Raw genomic sequence first — 24,101 nt, forward strand, 5'->3', positions numbered from 1 at the left:
AATGGAAACACCCCTTCTTCCTGATTCTATCCACGTAGAGTTTTTTCTCCATCACTGAGGAAAGACAGATGCCTCAGCCCACCTGCGGCGAGCACTAGTAGAATACGAAGCCTTTGTCTCCGCTGTGCTGCCCCATTCATCGAGTAAGCTAAGACCAGCCAATGCCTGCTCTAATGAGGTGGTTTCGAGGTCAATGGACGAGATGAGATCCTTCTCGGCCTGGGATTTTGAATCTGGTTTAAGCATTTGGCGGACTGTTAGTGCTGCCTGGACATGAAGGGCGCTCTTTGCGTGCGCAGATAGGAACTCTTCATTCCACTTGGTTAGATCAGTAGATCTAGGTAGCAGGAGGTCGAATTCAGCGTTGATAAGTTCGATGATGTCTGGTGGAGTGAGCTCCCCTGCAGCACCGGCGTCGAACTGTTGGCGGAATTTGACTAATTGAACATGTAGAGTTGGGTTGCTTGGGTCAATGGCATGAGCGGCGAGCAGGCATTTGATTGCCAGTAGGTATTTCTCTGTTAATGTCCAGTTAGTAAGATGGTTATGTCACGAGAATCAAGGTAAATATGCATACTTCTTCGAATATATACCTCAAAGCCAATGGTCTGGGCATCGATGTTACCTGGGCAGGCCTCGAGCAAGGGGCCCAGGAATTTCATCGCTTCCTTCAGTGGATCAGAGGTATGAACCAGGTTCAAGCCCAGAGGATCGGTGTCCTCCTTCTTTGCGTCACCGCCGCCGCCTGTTCCTGAAGCTTTCTTGAGTCTCTGCTTTTCAGCCTCGGCTTCCTTTAGCCGCTGTTGTTCCTTCTTAGCTTTCTTCACGGCCTTCTTGCGCTCTACACTGTCCGCGCCGCCGTCAGCTCCGTTAATTGGAATTGGTCCGTGGGCAAGATCCGGCTCATCGTGTAACAGTAGGTATGATTTTATTCCTCCAATAGCAGCCCTGCTATAGTATGGATGATCTCGCAATTGGTTCTCCCATCGAATCATATCGATGTATGCCCGAATCATGCCCTTGCGTAATGAGAAGTTGTGGAAATCAAACTGGTCTTCTTGCCATATATCGAAGATATTGCTGATGGCATGGAAACGTTTCAGAGCAAGACCTAGCTTTCGTTGGCGCAAGTATGACTCTCCATCCTCGGTCAAAAACCAGACACATTGCATCTCATGCAAGTCACCAAGTGCACCTCCAACAGTTTCGTTTCGGGTGAATTTACTCATATTGTCAAGGCCCTTTTCGTTCTCATCATGGCGAAGCTGATACTTGACTGCCTTTGAGTTGATGTATCGATCCTTGTCATCAAGTAATCTAGCAGCTTCCATGGTTTCTGCGGCTTTGGTGAGGTTTCCATAGTGTTTCCATATTCTGGCCTTTGTCATCCAGTATTCCACAGACTTGGGCGAGAGTTCAATGGCTTTCTCCACGTATGACATTGCCTTTTCGAGATCACGGCTAAGATGGTAGTTGTAATGTTGAGCGAGGAAGTAGAGGACTGATTCCTTGAACCGAGAGTCATCGCCGTTTGCTTCAGATCCGTTAGATTGGTCATCAATCTTTCCGGCAGCGTAACCTTCTACTAACTCCTGCACGACAGCTAGTTTGGCAGGGTTGGCGTAAAGTGTCTTAATGTTTGCAAATGTAGATGGTATACCCTTGCGTAGCATCCGCTGAAGATATGCATCAACAGCCTCTTTGAAGTCATCTCCTTCGAGGAATTCCAGAGGAATGCGTCGAGGTGCGTCACCGCGAGGGTTTTTCTCAACCCAATAATCATAAACAGATTTCAATGCTTTGTGATCATCCTTGGATATTCCCTTCGTCTCAATCAGACGGTCATAGTACTGCGAGTTTTCCGGGTTCCTCTCTAGTAGAGCTTCATAGGCAGTAGCAGCTTCTGCAGTTCGGCCAAGTCGTTGAAGGTAGTCCGCGCGCATTTCCATAACAGCAAGTATATCAAAGCACTGCTTACCCACAGACTCAAGATGCTTAAGAGCCCTTTCTAAGTTGCCTGATTCCGCAATAATCATATTCTTATATAAAATAGCTTCAGAGTGCTCCATATCTGTTCGTGGAGGGGGCGTCTTGAGAGTCTCTTCGAAAGTCGTGAGCACGTTTTCTGCTTCCGAAAGGTTGCCAGCAAGGTGGTAAGCAATTGCGAGCGCAGTCCAGTTCTGACGCACGCCAGGTCGTTGCTGAAGCATCGTAGCTCTGCTCTGGATGTATCCTTGGAAATCTCGAATCTGAGCTTGTAGATAGGCCAGGTCTCTTTGTATGGGTTGGGACTCGGGCTCGAGCTTCAAGGCAAACCTGTAGGCCTTGATAGCTTCATCGTAGTTCTTCTCGGCACGGTAGAGCAGGCCGTAGACGTGCCAGCAGATATGCGACTTCATATCATTCTTGAGAGCCATCTTAGCCAGTGCAAATGCTTCCTCTGCTTGACCTTGATAGCTTAGCATGAGACCCTTCATCGCCTGTGTGTCGCCATGGTTGGGGTTCTTTTTAAGGATCTGCTCCGCCGCCTTGAGTCCTAGATGCCCAAATAGGACTTGTCAGAGCCACAGATAACAGAACAATGGGGGGAAGGTTCAATAGCATTTCCGTCCTGAATAGCAGGCAAGCCCGCACCTTTTTTATATTGTTTATTCTCGCAATTCCGGACTACTTGGCGGAACAATGCGCCATCCTTGGAGCTCAATGGCTGAGGCATGATGGACGCCCTATTCTACAGTTCGGGGCGCCCTGCCTGGTATATCGCACAGAGGAAAATAGGATATCTCGATCAATCAAGGGCCAACAGGAGGTTCGTGGATTTGGTGGTGGGCTGGCTAGGTGACTGGCGGGACAGACACCAAGTATGAACGAACAATAGGCAAGGGACCCTTCGACCCGGCACCGGCACTAGGGACAATAGTAAATGAAAACCCTGTTGGTCGCAGCAAAGGACCCCTTCGTATCTTCGTCGACGGTCGTCCGTAACTCGTCACCAATTCGCTGTTCGTTGGGTTCAATTCCGCATCTTATTTCTATCTTCAACTTGTTTGTGCAAGTCGAAAAAAAGAAAGTAAAAAAAGAAAAAAAAAATGCTTAGTTATCCGGGAAGGGTCATGTGACCCGGTTTTCTCCCCAAAGGCTGGCGTTTCTTTCAAAGCAAAGATATCAATAGAGACAAGCAAGAACAATATAAGAAGAGGCGGGTTGAAGAATAGGATACTAGCGTAGAGGTTGATAAGAAGTCTATAGCTTCGTTTGAGGCTTCGTATTCAGGTTGAATGGGGTATTCGAGAGTATATATACATGAGTCGCTTCAATATCGTACAGGGACGCCTTTTTATGCAAATGATAATAGTTAACCAGACAAGTATTAGTTTTCTCCAGCATCCTGCACTTAGATCAGATAAAGTCTCTAGCCGGTACGCCGTTTGGAAATGATACAGTGTTTTTTTAAAGCTCCACTCAAGGCGTAATCCAGGCCGTCAATGGTTCGAGAGTGGGTGAAAGCAGGCGAGTGATGGCAAAGTCCAGGGTCAGCGAGACTGCTCACGCGTTGCCCGCCAGTGGTTGAGAGCATCCTCCCAGCTCTCGAACGAGTTCCCGCAGCGTTCTCCGACTATATCCCAAGAACGAGATCTCACGATCCTCTCCACACCACGCTCGTTCCGTATTAGCATGGCAAGAGACTCTGTCCGTGGCTCTCTGGGGAAGAACCTGGCAGAGTAAGGGTCCAATCGCTCGTCAACCACTCTCTCCCGAGCTCTCGCTGACTCTTCCTGTCGGAGCAGCAGGTCCGGGTCGTCAGGGTCAGGGCTCGTGGCAACTCCGGCGCAGTATGTCAAGACGTCCGATCTAGCTTGCCAGGAGGGAAACAGGACTTCATCTTTGAAAGTCTGACATCTGCCTCCTTCGACCTGGCCGTGGCGAGGTAGTTCTGTCTGTCTGGCGGTGGTTGAGGAAGGGTCAAAGCCTTGCCGGGAGGGAGTCACCAGTGCATTCAAGCTCTGCGATATCGAGTCGTCTACCGTCGACCGAGATATTCGAAGGAAGTCTATCCGTACATCATCAGCATGGCCCCTCTCTTACGTCAGAAGTGACAAAAGTGACATGTCCCTCACCTCTCAATGCCCGTTCATTGAAACAAAACTGTGGTGATAGCTTCGGCTGTGTCGAGGTCTTTGACATCTTGCTTTCACCCGGTCCAGAGCCAACCGACGTACCGGTTGACTGTCGAGCCCAGAGCAAATCCAGCCTGTTTAACTGTCGGGTAAGTAATTTAAAAGTAGATATCCAAGATCTAGAGCTCTATGGCTTGCAGGTCCCTTCAGCTCTCGGTTTGTAATTGTTCTCTTCTTGCTGATTGATGGACTGAGAGATCGGATCAAAAAGCGTCACATGACTCGCGGCTCTTTTTCAGCCCTTTTTTCAGCTTCTCAACGTCGAGACGAGGACGAGTGGAAAGACGAGCAAACTAGTATTGATATCTGGCGCAGCTTTTGGTCTACTTGAATTCTTCTTTGGCCATCCTGCTAGACAACCTTCGGTTCTTCCAGAGCCATGTTCAAGGACAGACCCTAGACGGGCGGGCGCCAAGGTGGCAGGGAATCGAGCTCGCTGGTTGGTGATATCCACGCGAAGGAAACACGAAGCTAGCTACGAGGCGCTCAAAGACCGTCCTCTTCCTTTTTGTATTTACTACATTTTTTTGATATGAAATGAATTGAGTATCTCGTCTAGAGAAGTCTTAAATTGGTCATTTATTGGTATTTTCGTTTATTTCTTGGTATGAGTACTCCATTACTGTATTAATCTCCGGCGACAACCCTTGAACTGCACCGCTCATCTCTCACCAGGAACACCGGTCGAGTTCTCAATCACAACGAAAGTCTACCTCCAGCTGCTTCGTTTGCGATATAACGGCCCGTTAGAGTAACGACCATTTACTCGAAGGCGCAGCCAAGTCAACCAATTCATACAGCTTAAGCTTCCATCAAAATTCTGTGCATTAGAGCTTTTCTTGTCGTCACCAAGAGCTCAACTCATCAACCCAGCAACAATGCCTGAGCTTGCAGAAGTTGCACGGATAGTGAACTATATCAAAAAGCATCTGGTAGGACACACAATTGCCAAAGTTGTAGCCAACCATGACGACCTCCTGTTCGGCAAGGTTGGCACCAGTGCCGACGAGTTCAAGAAACATATGCATGGGAAAACCGTCATAGGAGCTGGGCAGCAGGGCAAATATTTCTGGATGATCATGTCTTCGCCTCCGCACCCTGTCATGCATTTTGGAATGACGGGCTGGCTGAAGATAAGGAGTGAAAACACTTACTACCGCAGCAACGGTAAAGATGAGAACGTTGAGGCAGACGTTTGGCCTCCAAAGTTTTGGAAGTTCTTGCTTGAGACGGATAATGAGCCTAAGACTGAGGCTGCGTTTGTGGATGCGAGGAGATTGGGCCGTGTTAGGCTCGTAGATTGCCCCGGGGATGATATACGAAAGTATACACCTCTAAAGGAGAATGGACCTGATCCGGTCATCGACAAGGCCATCTTGACGGAAGACTGGTTGAAGGCTCTCGTGCGGCGGAAGAAGGTCCCTATAAAGGCTCTGTTGTTGGATCAGGCCAATATCAGCGGACTGGGGAATTGGATGGGGTATGTCTTACATCTTTTAATATATTTTCCAACTACAAAAGAGGCTAACGCTGGAAGCAGAGATGAGATCTTATATCATGCCCGGATTCATCCTGAGCAATACAGTGATACACTCCGGGACAATCAGATCAAGGAGTTACACTCATCTATCAACTACGTGTGTTCTGTATCTGTTGATCTCAAAGGAGAGTCTTCCGACTTCCCTACGGACTGGCTATTCCATCATCGATGGAATAAGGGAAAGAAAGGCGCAGCGGGCAAACTTCCCAGCGGTGAGCCCATTGTCTTCGTCACCGTTGGTGGCCGAACAAGTGCTGTTGTCCCATCGGTGCAGAAGAAGGGCGGCGAAGATGACGAGGAAGAAACAGATACCAAGCCTAAGAAGGCTGCAGGCAAGGCAAAGGCGACTCCAAAAGTGAAAGCCGAGGAGAAAGATGGCGCCGATGCATCCACACCAGCAACTCCGAGCAAGAAGCGTAAGCAACCTGCGGCAAAAGCTGTCAAGGAAGAAGATAGTGCGGCAACTACGCCGGCATTGAAGAAATCCAGGGCTACCAAAGCCAAAACCGAACCTGAGGCGCCAAAGGTACCGTTAAGAAGGGGTCGATCCGCAACGAAGAACTAAACTGTTTGCCTCTTGTCGGTTGCTTTTGCCTATGGAATACTTTTATTTTGCGATTGTCTACTGCGTTTATTTGTTGGCGATGTAGGAGTTTGCGGGCGGTAGTATAGGCCAATTCCCGGTTCTTGATCAGAAACGAAACGGCCTTGAGATACCAATTTCTTTCTTATGTTTTCTTTCTCTCTTTTCTCTTGGGCTTGTAAACCAGTCTTGTGCTAGATTTTTTACCATCGCTAGATAACCAGACAGAGTACGTGCAGGCTTGCTCATATATATATCATCATTATGCTCGCTCGTTCAATCATACCATCATGCCATGAAGCTTTCTATAAAAGACACCGTAGTTCCCATCCCCATCCTTCCCTTCTTCCAAATCATCCATGACAGCAAATATAATGCTCTCCCACCACCCACCGCCGAATTCACCCTCACTGAACACCTCAGCAAAACAATCCGCAACATCTTCACGCGGGTTCAAAAACGCCCCACAGCCTAATGCACCCAACACCAGCCTTCGATGGCCGTTATACGCCGCTGTGCGTAGAATCATACGTATCTTATCCTTGGTCAGGTCTCGGTCGGCAACTTTCCGGAAAACCTCCTTGATATGCACATCAGATGAGTTAGGGACGGGTATCTTCTTAGCCGCTAATTTGGGCTCGCATAGCGCCGCTATGCTAATGACGCTTACGACGGGCAGCTCTTCGGGTTTGTTGAGTGGTAATAGGCCATGACCGTCGTCCATACTCTTGCGTATAACGAGGACTGTGGGCGAGTATATAGCCTGTAGGTCCTCTAGAGGATAGTATCGTAGCTTAAGAGTGAAGCTGAGGCTGCTTCGGTAGCAGAGTGTTTCTTCTTGCGCCAGGGCTCCGTTCTTCCACCCTCCTCCAGCATGGAATGCGTTTGCCATATTCAGCACACATACCGGCTTCTTATCCCGCACGGTAACAAATTTTGAACAGTTTGCTAGGGCGATAGCAGTGTCCAGAGAGTCTGCGTTGTGTACCCGGATAGACGTCTTGTGGAACTGGGGACAGTACTTTGCATTTAGCCGTGAGATTTTGCTTGGAGAGTATAGGTATCCGTTCGGTGGTGCCCAGGGAGCCATCTCTAGTATACCAGGCAAGAATGTACTCGTCTCTCCAGCAATGCAACGGAGGATCTTCCGTCTTTTCATGGCATCCTGAGCTGGTGATAGTACCGCCTGTGTTGCTTCTGATGCCGTTTGGGAAGGTGGCCAGTCGGTTGAGGCTATACTAGTCTGGCTATCGAGCTTGCTACTGTCGTCGTTATCCATCTCATAGTCCATGCCACTATCCGGGAGCAGGGTATCTCCAAGGCTGCTGGCCTCGTCAGGGTCCCTTCTTATGATCTGGGGGGTATCCTTGTTCAGTGAGCGGGAAGAGCCAAAGTTGAGCACTGTCTGGACCATCTTTGGCTTGGGCAAGGTCGTCATGTTGTCCCATCTACCGCTCTGCTTCTTCTCGTTGTCTTTTTCTACCTGCAGCCTTCCATGGTTATTGTTGTTGTGCCGCTTTCTAGATGCCTAGGCGCTGGCAGGCTGAAGCCTCGTCTGACTCCACAGCCACTCAAGAGTGCATTCGCGAGATCGACATTCACACAAGAAAGGCCGAATGGTGTAGTTGGTTATCACGTGTCGTTAACACCGACAAGGTCCTGAGATCGAGCCTCAGTTTGGTCACTTTCAATTTCTTTTTTTTTATTTCTTTTTTTTTTCCTGCTCTACTGAAGTCCCGTCCCCTGTCAATTCTGCCAAATCCTTCCCGCGGTTCAGTTTTTGTGTTACATAAGCGAGATTAAGTTTAGCCGCATTCTGATTGGACAAAGCTTATTTAAACCTTTTGCTCTTTTTCCTCCGATAACGCATCTGATAAGAGATGCTTGCATAACTATTACAAAGCTCATTTATGGCCTGATTTCACTTTACGTTCATATCGCAGTCCTGCACAGCTCCTTTCCTCTTCGTTTCTATATGAAACCACTATATTATACGCCTTTTATTGGAATATTTCTACAGGTCGAGTTCGGCGGGCTGATAATTTACCCGTGGCGGTTGTTCGGCCACTGCAAATGAGTCAAGATGAGCGCGATTCTGTCTGCGGATGATTTGAATGACTTCATATCACCAGGAGTTGCTTGTATAAAGCCAGTTGAGACACTGCCGAAGAAGCAGGAAGAGGTGAGTCATCTGCAGTGTACTTTCCAATGTACACCAGGCTAACTTAAATATTCCCTGTAGAACCCATATGAAGTGACGACGGAAGATAAGCTGGAGGAGCAGAACCCTCCACCAGCTCAGATATCTCTTACGGATTGTCTGGCATGTTCAGGCTGCGTCACATCAGCTGAAGCAGTGCTGGTGTCGTTACAGTCGCATGCGGAAGTGTTAAACACCCTCGACGCAAACCCTGAAATACGGCTTGATGGTGGGGGTAGAACAGAAGACAGAGATGGGAAGATTTTCGTTGCCAGCGTGAGCCCGCAGGTCCGGGCCAGCTTGGCTGCTACTTATGGTATATCAGAAAAGAATGCAGGATATATGATCGAACAATTTCTTAGTGGACCAAACGGCCTGCGGGCAGGCGGACAACACGGCAGTGGCTTTACATGGGTTGTCGACACTAATATCATGCGCCAGGCTGTGTTAGAGCTCAGTACAGATGAGGTCACCGAATCACTAAATGATGCCGCACCAACGACCTCACACGATGAATCAGGCAAATTCTCTCTGCCTAACAGACCTATTCTCGCGTCTTCTTGTCCAGGGTGGATATGCTATGCGGAGAAAACCCATCCACACGTTCTACCTCATCTATCACGCTTGAAGTCTCCCCAGGCCTTGATGGGGACGTTCCTCAAGACCATTATAAGCAAGAAGCTCAATATATCACCATCTCAAGTATGGCATCTTGCGATAATGCCTTGTTTCGACAAGAAGCTCGAGGCAAGCCGACAGGAATTAACGGATGTTTCTTGGAGAGGGGAGGCATTAGACAAGGCCAGTTCCCCTGTCAGAGATGTCGACTGTGTCATTACCTCCAAGGAATTGCTTATGCTTGCTTCATCCCGAAACATCTCTCTTCCATCTTTACCCCTTGAACCACTACCAACACACCTCTCGACCCCGTTTCCCGACCAAACCATCGCCCAATTCCTTTCTAACAATAATACCCTACATTCCACACAACCTGCAGCTGCAGGACCATCAGGAGGATACCTCCATCATCTCCTTACAACCTACCAATCCAAACATGCCGATAGCATTATTCAATCCCAGAGAGGCCGCAACGCAGATGTAGTTGAATATACCCTCGTCTCAGCAACCGGCGAACCAATCATCAAAGCAGCGCGGTACTACGGGTTCAGAAACATCCAGAATCTAGTTCGCAAGTTGAAGCCTGCTAGAGCCTCGAGACTACCTGGCTCAAGAGTCAATGGTTCTGGAGCCAGGGCACGACCTGCACCGGTATCTAATGGAAAGCCAGGTGCTCCTATACCCCCGACCGAGTTTGCTTATGTTGAAGTTATGGCTTGTCCGGGTGGATGTACGAATGGTGGAGGTCAGATCCGACTTGAAGATGCCAGACAGGCGAATTCTTCACTGGCTTTGCCTGAAGGCAGTGCTTTGGAGCAAACTTCAAAACCAACGCCCCATGATCAACGGGCGTGGCTTGCTCGAGTTGACGAGGCATATTATTCGGATTCCTCGGAGGACGGCGACCAAGTTAATAAACCACATCGTATGTCTTCTGCTGAAGAGATACATTCCATACTGAGGTATTGGTCTAATATGCTTGGTGTTCCTCTCGAAGATCTGGTATATACCACCTACCGTAAGGTGGAGAGTGATGTAGGGAAACAAAAAGGTCTAGCAGGAAGCATAGATACAGCTCGTGTTGCGGAGTTGGCTGGCAAGGCCGGTGGCGGTTGGTAAATGCATGCATAGTATAATGAGTACGATCTAGCATATCGACAATGTCATTTAAGCGCTGCGTCTGGTGATACCATACTTAGGCATTGGGTGGTTTAGGAGTTCTTGTTAGACTGCATACCGCATGGTTTACCGCAAAAAAATAGAATCGTTGCCTTAATTATTGGTCTACCTCTATTTTTGTTGGACTAGAATCTTGAAGGAAAGGCGATTCCACCGTAAAACCAATCAAATTGTATAAGGGAAAGTGACTTAAGAATAGTAGAAACAGGGGGGATACACTGGAAAGAAAGACAGGGTGCATTTCTGCTTTTTATTCTTTTCTCTCAGGACGAGGACGAGATACCTCGTAATTGCCTCCTCAGATACGTATCAGACACTACGAAGAAGATCATGGAGATCTCGGGCTGCTATCCCAGGATTCGTAGGAATGGTCGCCTGGACGAGCATAGTTATGGTAATGATGCGATACCAACTCTGAAGGCACGCATTGACCCAGGGTCCGGGATTCATCCAAAGAAGAAGATTGAGGGCTCGACACCTCGAACGAGGGCCTGGATGAGTATCGATTGGAAGGGGTTAGCAAAGTTTGGATATGCCTCACGCTGTCGGTGGAACTCTGTGGGCTTCCTGGAGATGGATGCTCCGGGAGCTGCAAGACAAGAGTAAGTATTCAATTATGTACTCTAGATCTTGAGCAATATTATAATACTCACGAAATCAAATTCAACCTGTTTTCCCGAAGGACTGCCACCTGGAGACGGGGCGCGTTGGCAAAGGCCTGTGCCATAATGGCGCTGCCAGGTACGGCGATTATCAGCGTCCGTAGACTCGTATCTTCCTTTTCTAGGGGGTCGTTCAAAGCGGTTCTTCCGCTCGCCAGAATCTTGGGACAAATCCGAGTCTTCAGAGCTAGAGAGATGGTGGAGAGTACCGATGGCATTGATAAGAGACTTTTCTTGCGGATCTTTGGGGTAGCCGGCACCATCTGTTATAGATGTGTAAGTATCGGGACATCCACCGGTAAGGGGCTATTCGATGACATACCAGGAGATCTTGCATCTACTGAAGTCGGAACGGTAGATTTACTCTCAGAATCCGAGTTGGACCTTGAATCGGAAGCTGACTCGACGCCTTCTATCATGTGGCCCCTGAAATTATTCTTACTTCCATGTGGAGGGTCAGGACTTTCACCACCTCCATTTGCAACATGTGGACCAGGGCTTAGCATTCCATCATTCTCATCAGTGGACTCTTGCACGTTGTCAGAGCGAGAGCTGCTAGCTGAGTGACTATTCAATTCCTCTTGCTTTTGTTTCAAGAATTCAAAGAGGAGTTGTTGCAGTTCGGCTGACTGCTTTGTATTCTGCTGTATCAAATGGGCTAGAGTAGAAAGTTCAGACTCCCCTGGACTGAATGTATTACTCTCATATCCAAATCGGCTGCTTCCACCAGAAGAAGAAGAGTTAGGCTTCTTGTAGGTCTCTGCTGGAGCTGTGATTTGAGAAGAAGCAGCCCGTTTCCCCTGCTGTTGCTTCTGATATCCAAAGGGATTTGATTGCTGTAATAATCTGTCTGAAGCAGGAGTGGTATCAATGTCCGCCATCGTCTTCCCCGGGCATAGGGGGGGTTTCTTCAAGTCAAACGCTCCATTCATGATCTCGCTAAACGCGTTCTCCGGCGAAGCATCTGGAACCACCCGTGGAATCCCTCCCGGAGAGGCTGAAACGCTGTACCTATCGGCGGAGCGGTCGTGGAGCGATGCAGGCAATAATGCTGGCGTAGGCGGCGGGTATTGGCTTTGCCTCCAGCCCGTCCACGTCTCGTTCTGCCGACGATTACGATACCTCGGAATGGCTCTAGGGTAAGACAGAACAGGCCGCATGAATACCTGCGGATTATTATACCGACGATAGCGAGGAACCGGGCCGTTCCAACCTGTCCATGGCGTGCCATTCCTATTTCTCGGATAATATGGGGGATATGCATATCCTGGGCTGAAGTAGGGACCAGTCTGGTTCCTTGCGGGTGCGCCATAAGGAGTGCCGGCCTGTCCGTAACTCATCGTGCTATGCTCTGCAGGTATATATCAGAAGGAATGACGGCGTTGAGAGAGTAAAAGATATAGAGAAAGTGACAGTGTGACGGCGGCCTAACAGATAGAGATAATACGCCCCGTCTTGCCTGAATATCCAGCGGCAGAGTCGACGACAGAGACGGCCCTGGGACGCCGCAGTTATACTCGATGCTCTGGAGGCAAAGAGCAAGTCGAGCCCGCGGCCACAGTCCGGCATGGCGAGAGGAAGGGGCTGCCCCGGGGATATCTGAATGCTGCTGCAGGTCCGATGCATCCAGTCCATGACTTGCAGCAGGGACATGAGCTTAAGGCTCTGGATTTCCAGTATATGGCTTCATGGTTCCAAAAATGCAGCTCTGAAGCAAGGGCAAGAAATAAGAGAAAATTGACAGGCTAGAATTCAGGTGGCCACAGGAAAAACTAGCGAGTTAGTTGTCCTAGGTATGAGGCTGAAAAATCGCAGATAAAACTAACGAGTTAACCAACATATCTTCTTCTCATCATACGCACCAGAAGCTCAAGCTCGACTGCCTAGCGCAAAGGACTATGCTATTCCTTCATGCCGCAATCATACACTCCACCACTTTAGTTTGGGAATAATCAGAAAGCCACCACTCGGTTCAGCATCTCCATCTAGCTTCACGGATGCCGGCCAATCCAGATCTACTTCTCCATCGCCTTGCCTTTCACAGCAAAGACACCCCCGTTAAGTTCAGCAATCATACCGGGCATCGTCTTCTGGATATTTTTGGGCGCTTGCTGGATGCTGAAAGCTCGTTAATCAACCCCATAACCAGATGTAGACTTATTATCTAGAGATCTTCCCCCGAATGTGGCAAAGCTAGCAATATTTCCTGACCTATCTAGATCTAGGATACGGAATCTCGAATCCTTGAGATGAAGGATGCTCGGTCCGCTCGGTACTACTATTGCTTAGCGGAAGTAACAATAAAAGTGTTGGCCAGAAACTGAACATACCGTGCCCACGCTCCAAGAGAAACATTCGTCTCTCTTTTTGAGTCATCTGCTCAATCTCAGCAAGGGTCTTCTTGGCCCATCGAAGTCTCTCCTCTTTCGCCTTTGGATCATCTGGGGGAACAGAAGCCTCAGTGGCTCGAGAGGAGACATCACCATTTGCCCATAGTGTAGCAAACTCCGAAGAGGGCAATGTCTGAAGCTCTCACTGGGCAAGATTATATAGTATATACCGACGTAGCCCAGGAGTTTCGATAGACGGAGTTCGGCTGATCCATGTATGAGCATATATGGACAAGAAGAGCAGATGTATATAAAAACAGGAGCCAAACAGAGCATGGGACTGGGAAGTGATGGCAGACAAGAGATGGGTTATGGTATCCAAGACGAAAGGAGCGGTTGGGTATGATAGAAGGAATGGCCACTAAGGTAAATGAGCGGGATGGGATATAGCAGTGTCTGAGCTGGAACCGAGGTTTGGAAGCGGTTTCCCTTGCTCAAATGCAATGTCTGAGGAGTCATCATACGGCATCGAAGGGCCTTTATAACCTATAACTAAAAAAAAAAAAATAAAAAAAAATATATTAGTTAGAATCCTTAAAGGCAATAAGAGATAACTTACGTGGTATGCTCAACATTCTGCAAAATTCTTCTCTTTCTTTCTCCGACATAGCTTTGACATAAGTAGTTAACGGCTGGGAATCTAGCGTTTTTAAGTACTCGTAGTCTATCTTTGAGTGAGGTTTCGAACTAGTTATATCGGTCGTGTTGGAAGCTGTAGTCGTGTCAGAGGAGCTCCTGGGAGGCGATACTACGTTCTGATCGCCAGCCGACTCTGCTGATATAGGAGGGCTGGTTTGAGGCATAGCTGAGTATAATAAACGCGCTTCGAAGGGTACAGTAAGTTAGTGTCAAAGTCTGCCACTACACTAAAAGGAGTGAGCCCACACTAATGGTAGGCAGAGCTGAAGTTTTGACAGTTAGTTAGTTAGTGATATAGGAGTTGTGTGTTGAAGTGAGAGAGATGATGATCTGCCTAACACCAGTCAACTGACCACCGGCTATGGAAAGGAGAAGAAAAGAGAATAACAAAGTCAGGAGAAGAAGGGAAGAAGCCAGACCATAGCGGATGTTTGAGTTAAACCCGATAGTTAGTTATTGAGTTAACTAGTGATTATCTTCATGGACCCGGGCTTTTGCCACTAGTTATCCGACATACACGTAACTAACTACCTAACGACAACGGCTTGCCTTTGGTTTTTCAAGGAAGCACATCGATAACCTGTTTGTTAGCCTGCCCTGTGATAAGAGCAGTGCATAGCGTTATACATCCCAACCTATATGTCCGACCTCCCAATTCAGCAGACAAACGTACCTTTGGTTGGCGATCAAGATGCTGAAAATTCATCGACAGCAGGGGACAAGGGCCTCAAGCTGATAGTCGTGGGCGACTCTATAACCCAGGGCCACGAAGGGGACTGGACCTGGCGATATCGCATTTGGCAGTGGTTTCGTGAACAGAATGTCACCGTCACCTTTGTCGGACCCTATACTGGCACCGTCCAGCCAGACAGGCCCAAGCCGCCATCGCCTCCTCCCCTCTATGGCTCCCCTAAGCCTAGACAGGGTGTCAAGGTAGATGGCGGCTATGCGCGTGGTGTATCGGCGGATTTTGACAGCCATCACTTCGCCGTCTGGGGGCGAACCGCTGCGCTGGATAAAGATTTGATAGAGGATGTTTTGATGGCCCATCCGGCAGATTTGATGCTTTTGATGCTAGGATTCAATGACCTGGGATGGCTACAAAGTGATGCCATTGGAACGCTTAAAAGCATTAAAACATTGGTTGATAACGCTCGCAGGGTTAATCCCTTCCTCAAGCTTGCTATTGCCAATGTTCCTCAACGGTTGATGATCGGTGGGCGTGAAGACTTGCCCTGTTCCACTTGGGAATACAACAACCTGCTTCGCTGTGCTATACCACAGTGGAGTACGGCTGATTCTCCTATTCATCTTGTTGAGGTCTGTGAGGATTATGGCTGTGGCCCTGATGGATGTCCTGCAGGCTATGATGGCCTTCATCCAAATGCGACTGGAGAATATGAAATTGCACGCGCATTCTCTCTCACCCTGGTTAGAGATTTCAATATTGGTTCAGCCCCGCTGGTAATACCCAGAAATATACCGAAGCGGTCCTTGCCTCGCCCAAAGAATTTCAGAGTAGTCTCTAGCCCTGGGGGAGTCACCGCCTCCTGGGATGCAAGTACGTACCAGTCTCCTCTTTTTTCTGTATGGACTCACGGATGAAGACTCTAACTAAGGCTTAGTATATGGTGCGATGAGCTACGATGTCCGGTCCAGGATCTCGGGAATCACAGAGTTTCACACCAGCAGTGTCTCTTCGAATCGATGGGACGCTCAGTGGACACAGGAAGGATGGGTCTATGAGGTTCAAGTACGTGCAAGTGCAGGCAATGCACTAAAAGGCCGCTGGACGGCTATTAAATCGGCCAAATCAACACCCAAAACACCTCCTGGCCCCGATAATGTGATAGTTAATGCTACCACAACTGGATTCGATATCTCATGGGACTCTTGTCCTAGTGGCTTTAATGTCACGGAATATGAAATCCTGTACTGGGATAAAGATAAAAAACATACTTTCATCACTAGTGTAGGCTTCAAGGAATCTCCAGCTCATGTTGATGATCTTATCCCGGGGCATCATTATCAACTTGCCTTGGTTTCCTGGAACGATGCTGGCGGAGGATTTCCCAAGGGAGTCCGAAGTGTCACCGTCGGCCGAGGCACTCCTCCGATACCTACTGACTTGAAAATTACAGCTAAAGATGCAACCTCTGCTCACCTTACCTGGACTGGTTCTCCGGCTGCTGCGGGTTATCAACTCTGGTTCCGCAACGTAAATGAGCCGGATAGCGAGCTCTGCAAGGTCAATGGCACGGAGAGCAAACCCTCCAGTGACCAATATTTCCTGGTACCAGGCGTTTGGAACTTTGAGTGGTGTGTTAGTGCTTTCAATGGAAGTGCTGAATCTGACAGATGCGAATGTGTGCTTGCTCCACGGCCATCTGATTCCAGTATATCATCTAGCGACTACTCCGAGGACGATACCAACCCGCGTGATGACAAGGACAAAGACAAAGATATCAATGGGAGTTTAACCCCTGAACATAAACATATGCCTTGTAACTCTGACTCTCAGTGCGGAACGCCTCTCCAGGAAGAAGATCAGGGCTGGGGAGTTCTATGTGGCACTTGCGGCTATATTGAGAATGATGACATTGACTGTCTCGGCTCTGGGGGTAGTAAACAACTCCATGGCGATAGGTGCTACAGAGCTGAGTGTAAAAATGATGACTGTACTAATCCAGAGTGTTGGATACACGTCTGTGATAATTCTCACGCCGAAAAAGATAGCACTGCTACTAAGTGCGATAAGTAAATATTGTTAATAAGATATTAATGTACGAACTAGGTATATATGAATAGGCATAGAAGAAGAGAGTACGGTTTTAAGAATAGTTTCTTCGTCGTTTCATGCTTAAATTGATAAGCCCTGCGAGAATAGCATCAGGGGGTGTGTATTTATCCACCCCTGTGCCTTTTTCCTAATTAGGAAGTATGGGGGATACTTATCACGTGATTTATCTAATTGCTTATATAATCATCGCCCTTTACTTTTTTTCTTAGCAATAAAAAAAACGTCCTAACCAAACCAGCAAGCAAGCAGACAGACAACTACAAGAAAAGACATAACCGGAGATAGAACTCCTGACAAAACACATAGACGAACGACCTTTAGCACTTTAATATCCTACAAAATGTCCAGAGAAGCCTATCAGGTCCCCTCGCTCACGCAGCAGGGCCCAACATCCACAAGCACCGCCAGCGCAGCCACCGGCAATGAGGTCCTATCAGTCGTCTACATCTGCGGAGACTGCAGCTCGCGCGTCTCGATGAAACGAAACGATCAAATCAGATGCAAGGAGTGTGGTCATCGAGTACTATACAAGGAGAGAACTAAGAGGTGAGCTGTTTGCGGTTTCGCAATATTCTATATATAAGGGCTGTGGCTAACGTTGTTACTCTGGCAGAATGGTACAATTCCAAGCTCGATAGATTGTGTTTTACGGCGATTACTACGACTACTCTCCTTTATCAGTTTTGGCGCGCGGGGATATAGGTGTCATGGCCGGCATTAGCTGTGTGTTTTATTCTCATCTTCTTTGCATAAAATATGACAACATTACTTGGGAAAAGTCGACGGAATCTTCCTTGGACAACCACAGAGCCTTTCCTGCTGAAATGCTAAAATAATATTCTATGAAAGTTCTTGGCTTTTCATTTCTCCATTTTCATTGTTGTTCTAACCCGTGACTGACATTGTAGGTGAATTGGCTACCAAAGTGGTAGGATATTGCTCTATTCCTAGATGATATTTGAACCAAAGTACCTGGAGATATTCCAAGGTAGAAAAATATTAAAAATGAAGGACATATCCGAGAACATCAAGTGCAAGATTTAAACCCCAAAAGAAACAAAAAAACGGCAACAGCGGCTACCTGCCTTGTCTATGACAATGTTACCCTTCTCTCAGCTCAAAATGTGTTGGACACTTTGATAAACTGTTCGAAACATTTATATGCTTCACCGCTCTCAATGGCCCAACGAGCTCGTCTCAGGCCTTCTTTCCATCTGAGCCCACCTGGCCCACGTTCAGTGATCACTTTACCATCATCCCCAGGGCCCATGTTACTAGTGTCGGCTTCACAGACTCCCGAGATGGCCAGAAGTCCAGCAACATTCATCAATACAAAATGCAAGATGGGGTCGTCACGAGGTAACTCGTTTCGCAGGATGCTTATCAACTTGAGTGCATTCTCCTGAGGCCCTTTACCACCGCCGACTTCAGACAACGGGTGAGGAGGTAGCCCGAAGTCCGCGGCTTCGATGGAGAATTTCTCAATCTTGGTTGGCTTCAACACTTTCTCGTTGCCTTCTGCGTCGTATGCCTGCGTCGGGGTGACCGGAGTAGCCTCTGAGGGGTCACATTCAACAATTCTCCAGACATTGGTCTTGCCGGCACAACTGATCTCATCTAGGTCTTCTTCTCCGCATACGACCATTGCCTTTGTCACGCCGCTCAGGCGCAGAGCATCTGCGAATACGGGCCCGAGAGCCTGGTACGCTACGCCAACGACTCGAGCTTCAATGGCCCAGTCTACAGGGTTGGCCAGGGGTCCCATGAGGTTGAAAATTGTTCTCAGGCCAAGGCCTCTTCTGACGGGGTTTGCGTACATCATGCCCGGATGGAAGATAGGAGCAAACAGGAAGGCATAGTTTGTTTGTTCGAGGACTTTGGCTAGGTTTGCTGCGTTGACGGCTTCAATCTTCGGTGCAGTAGGGGTAACGTGCATAAGGACATCTGCGGACCCGGAGAAGGATGTCTGCGCCCTGTTGCCGTGCTTAGCTGTCATCAGGAAAGGCGATGCAACGATTGATGAGGTTGTGGAGATGTTGAACGTCGAGTGGTGGTCGCCGCCAGTTCCGACGATATCGCACTATATTGACAGGTAAAAACCGTTAGCAACCAACCCATGAGCCGTCATTGATTGCTGGGTGTCTCAACAACGTACCAATCCGCCATTGTAGGAGCCTTCCTTTCGGCCTCGCTTCTCGAGTACTGCAAGCAACGGGCCCTTCTCCGTTGGTGTGGCAGCTTCTCTCATACGTTGAGAGCATTGGGCAATGACATCAGGGTCCTTATCTAGCCCCGTCGAGTGCAGCAGTGTGAGCAATGCTGCAGTCTGTATCGCAGACAGCCTGTCCTCGAAGATGAGGGCAAAGGCAGCAGCTATCTCGCCAGCAGGCGCCTTGATGTGTTTGGCATCAGGATATGCCAAGCCCTTGAGCAACGGCGAGATTGAGACCTTCTCAGGCTCTGAACTGTGTGGTGCCGCCATAGCTCAAAAACCCGTCTCTGTGTCCTTCTGACTCTTTGTCAGTGATGCCTGGGGGTGTTGTTAGTAGAAGAGGAGGCAGATGCAGGACCAGCGACGCATCTTTCAGCCCAGCTGTCCTTGTCTCTATAAATAACTAGGCTCGCCAGCCATACAAGCTCCTCGCTCCTCAGTGTCTCTTCTCGTCTCGCTCGCTTTTCTCAATATTTAGTCCGCTCCCGCCATGCAGGGATCACCAGAGCCCCTCTAGATGACTCATGTCTGACTAATGGAATGACTAAATTATTACTAATTAACTTCGATCTATTAATAGGTCAACACCCCGACTTCACTGACCATTTCATAATTATTCAACTAAGTAAGGTGTATAAAGCAGGAAACGGAGAGAATTCCGACAGAAAACCTCCTTTCACCACCTTTCAATATGCAGATGTCCCTCTTATTCGGGACGACAGGGCGGATAACCCTTGATACTCCTACAGGTTAAATTGTACCGTTGACGATTAGAGTAGATATAGGGGAGGCTCGTGAAAGAGCCTATCCAACTAGCTTTTATAGCTGGAGGTCATATACGATGGGCCGATGCTCATATGAGCAACGAAAAAAAAAATTGCTACGGTTGCTTTCTGCTACCCTCATGCTTATTAGAACAAAATCTTCCTAGCGGCATTAATACCACTAAGGTCCCACCTCTGCGGCGCAGTCAGATCCATCCACGCCGACCAGTCACTCCAAAAAGCAGGTCTCAAAATCTGTGCATATTCCCAATAATCTGGATACCACCCTGCGTATTCCCAGTCTAGTATTCCCGTTATATTATTTCGCTCGTCGATCATAATATTGCGAGGCGCTATATCACCATATATAAAAACTGAGTAGTCGGATCGTGGCAACATATCAGGTAACTAATATTTATATTGACGGCCTCCGAAATATAAATAGCGTTCGAAGATACGGGTACGCAGATCTATATCACTTATTAGGGGTCGTGCGGGGTCCTCTAGGTCTTCAAGTAATGGATCCTTTGTTAGGGAGCCGTTGGTGGCGCACTGAAAAAGACCATCAAGTTCTGGAGGACGAGGGATAGCTCGTATCTAAGAGATCATATTCCAGACTTGAAGGCAAATGGACTTTTTACTCTGTTCGTTTAGTATATTCCACCTCTTTTCTAGGGAAACCCCTCGAACAAGGGCCATCCAGATTCTCCCATAATTAGGGCTAAATTGCGTGGAAAGGACCTCAGGCACAGGAACCGATGTGTAGTTGTATACCATCCTCATCGCTTCAGGCTCAGCTTGCCGCACGCCGTGCCCGGACTTAGACACGTACGAAGAATCATGCTCAAGCACTATCCGGCCCATTTGTTTACTAAGGACGGTGATTACTTCCTGATCTGGAGGAAGACTTGATGGATTTGGGGCTGTTGAACAGGGATATAATACTTTGCCGATTTTGATATAATGGGCACCCTCTCGCATATCTCTGATTTGAAAAGCAATGTCAGCGGAAGAGTTAGCCATTGTGCGAAGGGGTTTGAGCAGCTGAAGGACAGTTAACAGCCTGCTTCGCTCAGATGTATGTCAAGTTATCTGCCACCAATATATGACAAGGCGGCTGACAAGGATGAAGCCAAATCGGTAGGAGGTCGGCCTCCATATAAGTGGATGGCGCTAGTTCTGCTTACTAATCGCGGAAAATGGTGTCGCCGTTCAGTAAAGTTTTGCTGCTCCCGTCCGTTTGGCAAGTTCAACATCAAATTTCAGCGACCTGCAAGAACTTATCAGACTCATCCAGCTGCGCCAGCGACTCCGGACGTACAATATCAAACGCCGGAGGGTTACAGCATAAAACCCAACATAATATACAACAACTCATAGCCCATCACATGCTCTCTACCCACCACAATGCCTCCACGAATACATCTCCAATCTCTTGCCCGGAGGACGAGACCACCACATACCCTGCTCCAGCATGAGCTACAATCCATCACAGCATCGCTATCGGCCCTTACGAGGTCAAGATCAATGGCATCTGTTGCCCCGGCAGCTACCGCGACCTCAATGTCACCCGAAACCCTCCAGCCGCTCTCTCACCGAAGACCAGAATACCGCAAATCCCAACTGCACCGACAATACGCCTCGATTCTACGCACAATGCCATTGATCATCTACTTCCAACATAACAACCTCCAATCCACCGAGTGGGCCAACATCCGGCGCGAGCTGACCAAGGCTTTGCGTAAAGTTGACGAAAACAACGCTGCAATGGGCAGATCCGAGCCGGCGATTGCAGACGCCATCAAGCTACAGATCATTCAGACATCTATATACGAGGCTGCCATGAGGGTGGTGGATTTTTACCGGCCTGATACTGCGGCTGTTAGTGGACAGGGCCCGATACTGGATAAGGAGGATCCTCGATTAACGCATGACTTGTCGTATTCTGCCTACCGAGCTGTGCTGCCTAAGCGTGGACAACATGACTTTTCCACCCTGCTTGTGGGACCGATAGCTACGCTTTCGTTCCCGTCTGTGTCTCCGGACCATCTGCGTGCTGCGTTCTCTATTTTGGCTCCCACGGGGAAGACCGGCTTGTTCCCTCCACCTCCACGCAAGACGAACCCGGGACTGTACGATCTGACTACGCAGGCTGGGTTGCAGAAGTTGATGTTGCTGGGGGCCAGAGTGGAAGGAAAAGTGTTTGATGCTGATGAGACGAAGTGGGTTGGTAGCATTGAAGGTGGACTTGGTGGATTACGGGCTCAGTTGGTTGGTATGCTGCAAGGCGTTAGCTCTGGATTGGCTAGGACATTGGAGAGTGCAGGAAATAATCTATATCTCACTCTTGAGAGCAGGAGGAGTGTTTTGGAAGAGGAGCAGAATGGCGGCAAGAAGGAAGAGCAGACCGAGCAGAAGTAGTGATGATATGTGGAAGCTTGTGTTTCCGTGGCTAGACTTGTATAATATATGTGACAGTATATGTAACAGATGTTTGAATACCTATTTACTTCCTCCCCCAGTTAATCCCTCCTCATTATCATACCATCTATCACCTGTACCGTTCCGTCCGTCCGTTCCAGCCAGCCACCTATTCCAGCCACCTATTCCAGCCACCAAAGGAAAACAAGAAAACAAAAGGAGAGAAATAGAAAGAAATCGTACACCCATTAGTTAGATATCAGAGTCGCTGGTCTACTTTTCCAACTTGGCGTTCATACCGACGATGCACCTGACTAGGTCCCAGTCTCCATCTTTGCCTACCCAGTCACTGACAATGATACCGGTTGACCAGTCGCCTTTGTCCGACTTGTGACTGCGGCAGATATAATCGACAGTAGCAGGATTGAGCTTGGCTGCAATCTTCTCAGGCCAAGTCTGAACTTTCCAGAAGTTGCTGGCACTCAGGAAGTTGACAAAGTATGGACAGTGGTCACCATCCGGCTTGTGGGTGCCCAGGGGATAGCAGCACTCAGAGGATCGACCGAGCTGGGCGTGAACAAACCCAATCTTCTTTTCAATGTTTTCTGTCTCGAGGACCTCGTAAAAGTCCTGGATACAGAGTGTCCCGCTGGAACAGACGGCGTGATCCGTATTATCAGCCCAGTCTGTGGCATCAATACCCCAGCCACGGCCATCATGTTCCTTCTTGAGATGGTCCGGGATATCAAAGCGACGGACAAGCACTATTTTGCCTCTCACCTGGCCCAGAGTGGGGACTTTGGTGTCAGTGTACCAGCGTGATGGGTTTGCGTTGGTATAATGTGTTTTGAGGATATTGGCCAGCTGGTGGTCATGATGCTCTCCGGGACCCTCACGCTTGAGGGACATTATCAGGGTTTCGGACGGGTTACGGTCAAGAAACTCCTCGATCTGACCCAGCATATCCCTAAATGTCTTTTGACCAGTGAGGGAGATGGGGAAGACGCTATGGGCGAGTATGAGCCCGTCCTTGGCTGGATCATTCGGCCACTGAGGGTGAGCACGAACATCGAAGAAACGGACACCGTTATCGAGCTGTTCGCGAGGACTAACAGCCTGACAGCGTACGGATGGAGGAGCAACGTGGCATGTGGGGGAGTTGTGAGTGCCTGGTATGGAGAGGGAAGAGGTCAAGGTATCATCCTTGAGCTCGCGCATCCAGCAGTTGAGATTGGCGGAGGAAAATAAGGCAAGATGGGCGTGCTCCGGGTTGAAAATACCCGTGAATTGGAAGCGAGGATTCGGAGAGAGGCACTTCATGACAATGGTCTCCTTGGTAGGCACTGGGACCTGTATCTGGTATCGGTCCCCTTCAACCTCGAAGGTGAGACGCGTGCGTTCCTTGTCCGACTTATCGAAGAACCTGACATCACTGCGTGCTTCCGTGAAAGGCTCTACTCGAACATCAACATCTTGACGGGCAAATGGCTGGGCTCCTTCCTGGATGGCAGCGATCTCAGCTGGGGTGCCTGTGATGTTGTTCACCATGGTGGTGAAGGTGCTGGCAAGCGTCTTGGGTCCATCCGGAGGGTTGAAACGCTCCACCAGCTTGAGGATGACCGGCGTCCGGGTCAGGTTGCGTACGGTGAGGTGTTCGGCGACCATGGCTCTATGTCTATCTCTACCGTCTCAACAATCAGTATTCTTGCGTGAAGATGATGATGACGATGGCGATGACTGAGGTTGGAGGTCTTGCATGAAGTTCAGAGCCGCGAGACGCAGGCAGGACGAGGGGTTGGAGGATCAGCTAAGGGGAGTTGCATCATCATTGCCATATCAGGCTAGTCTCACCGCCGCTGCACAAGGATCTGATAAACAGATGAGATTACAGCGTTTCATCTGAGGTCGTTGATCG

At 48.7% G+C, this 24,101-nt stretch overlaps 10 protein-coding genes and 1 non-coding gene across 11 annotated transcripts; 5 read left to right on the forward strand and 6 right to left on the reverse strand.

Moving 5' to 3' along the window:
- Window positions 1-51: 51 nt before the first annotated feature.
- ARB_00405 (uncharacterized protein) lies at window positions 52-2,716 on the reverse strand (the record flags this gene model as incomplete). The annotated part of the gene is made up of 3 exons (XM_003013175.1): window positions 52-518; window positions 578-2,536; window positions 2,635-2,716. 3 exons carry the CDS (start codon window positions 2,714-2,716, stop codon window positions 52-54), a joined length of 2,508 nt encoding a protein of 835 aa, XP_003013221.1.
- An 817-nt stretch (window positions 2,717-3,533) lies between these two features.
- On the reverse strand, window positions 3,534-4,185 carry cid2 (caffeine induced death protein Cid2; the record flags this gene model as incomplete). Its single annotated transcript, XM_003013176.1, has 2 exons — window positions 3,534-4,051; window positions 4,119-4,185. 2 exons carry the CDS (start codon window positions 4,183-4,185, stop codon window positions 3,534-3,536), a joined length of 585 nt encoding a protein of 194 aa, XP_003013222.1.
- An 871-nt stretch (window positions 4,186-5,056) lies between these two features.
- Window positions 5,057-6,283, forward strand: ARB_00407 (uncharacterized protein; the record flags this gene model as incomplete). Its single annotated transcript, XM_003013177.1, has 1 exon — window positions 5,057-6,283. The coding sequence occupies one exon, from the start codon at window positions 5,057-5,059 to the stop codon at window positions 6,281-6,283; it is 1,227 nt and encodes a 408-aa protein (XP_003013223.1).
- Window positions 6,284-6,581: 298 nt separating this feature from the next.
- On the reverse strand, window positions 6,582-7,739 carry ARB_00408 (uncharacterized protein; the record flags this gene model as incomplete). Its single annotated transcript, XM_003013178.1, has 1 exon — window positions 6,582-7,739. The coding sequence occupies one exon, from the start codon at window positions 7,737-7,739 to the stop codon at window positions 6,582-6,584; it is 1,158 nt and encodes a 385-aa protein (XP_003013224.1).
- Window positions 7,740-7,911: 172 nt separating this feature from the next.
- Window positions 7,912-7,985, forward strand: ARB_00409. Its single transcript has one exon. It is a non-coding gene; the product is annotated as a tRNA-Val (tRNA).
- Window positions 7,986-8,384: 399 nt separating this feature from the next.
- On the forward strand, window positions 8,385-10,238 carry ARB_00410 (uncharacterized protein; the record flags this gene model as incomplete). The annotated part of the gene is made up of 2 exons (XM_003013179.1): window positions 8,385-8,483; window positions 8,544-10,238. The coding sequence occupies 2 exons, from the start codon at window positions 8,385-8,387 to the stop codon at window positions 10,236-10,238; spliced, it is 1,794 nt and encodes a 597-aa protein (XP_003013225.1).
- Window positions 10,239-10,744: 506 nt separating this feature from the next.
- Window positions 10,745-11,892, reverse strand: ARB_00411 (uncharacterized protein; the record flags this gene model as incomplete). The annotated part of the gene is made up of 3 exons (XM_003013180.1): window positions 10,745-10,840; window positions 10,952-11,223; window positions 11,283-11,892. 3 exons carry the CDS (start codon window positions 11,890-11,892, stop codon window positions 10,745-10,747), a joined length of 978 nt encoding a protein of 325 aa, XP_003013226.1.
- Window positions 11,893-14,628: 2,736 nt separating this feature from the next.
- ARB_00412 (uncharacterized protein) lies at window positions 14,629-16,750 on the forward strand (the record flags this gene model as incomplete). The annotated part of the gene is made up of 2 exons (XM_003013181.1): window positions 14,629-15,550; window positions 15,666-16,750. 2 exons carry the CDS (start codon window positions 14,629-14,631, stop codon window positions 16,748-16,750), a joined length of 2,007 nt encoding a protein of 668 aa, XP_003013227.1.
- Window positions 16,751-17,906: 1,156 nt separating this feature from the next.
- Window positions 17,907-19,271, reverse strand: ARB_00413 (uncharacterized protein; the record flags this gene model as incomplete). Its single annotated transcript, XM_003013182.1, has 2 exons — window positions 17,907-18,869; window positions 18,945-19,271. 2 exons carry the CDS (start codon window positions 19,269-19,271, stop codon window positions 17,907-17,909), a joined length of 1,290 nt encoding a protein of 429 aa, XP_003013228.1.
- A 1,901-nt stretch (window positions 19,272-21,172) lies between these two features.
- On the forward strand, window positions 21,173-22,186 carry ARB_00414 (uncharacterized protein; the record flags this gene model as incomplete). Its single annotated transcript, XM_003013183.1, has 1 exon — window positions 21,173-22,186. One exon carries the CDS (start codon window positions 21,173-21,175, stop codon window positions 22,184-22,186), a length of 1,014 nt encoding a protein of 337 aa, XP_003013229.1.
- Window positions 22,187-22,459: 273 nt separating this feature from the next.
- Window positions 22,460-23,851, reverse strand: ARB_00415 (uncharacterized protein; the record flags this gene model as incomplete). The annotated part of the gene is made up of 1 exon (XM_003013184.1): window positions 22,460-23,851. The coding sequence occupies one exon, from the start codon at window positions 23,849-23,851 to the stop codon at window positions 22,460-22,462; it is 1,392 nt and encodes a 463-aa protein (XP_003013230.1).
- Between the last annotated feature and the right edge of the window lie 250 nt (window positions 23,852-24,101).

This window comes from Trichophyton benhamiae (genome assembly GCF_000151125.1).
Source record: "Trichophyton benhamiae CBS 112371 chromosome Unknown contig01356.0, whole genome shotgun sequence".
NCBI lineage: Eukaryota > Fungi > Ascomycota > Eurotiomycetes > Onygenales > Arthrodermataceae > Trichophyton > Trichophyton benhamiae.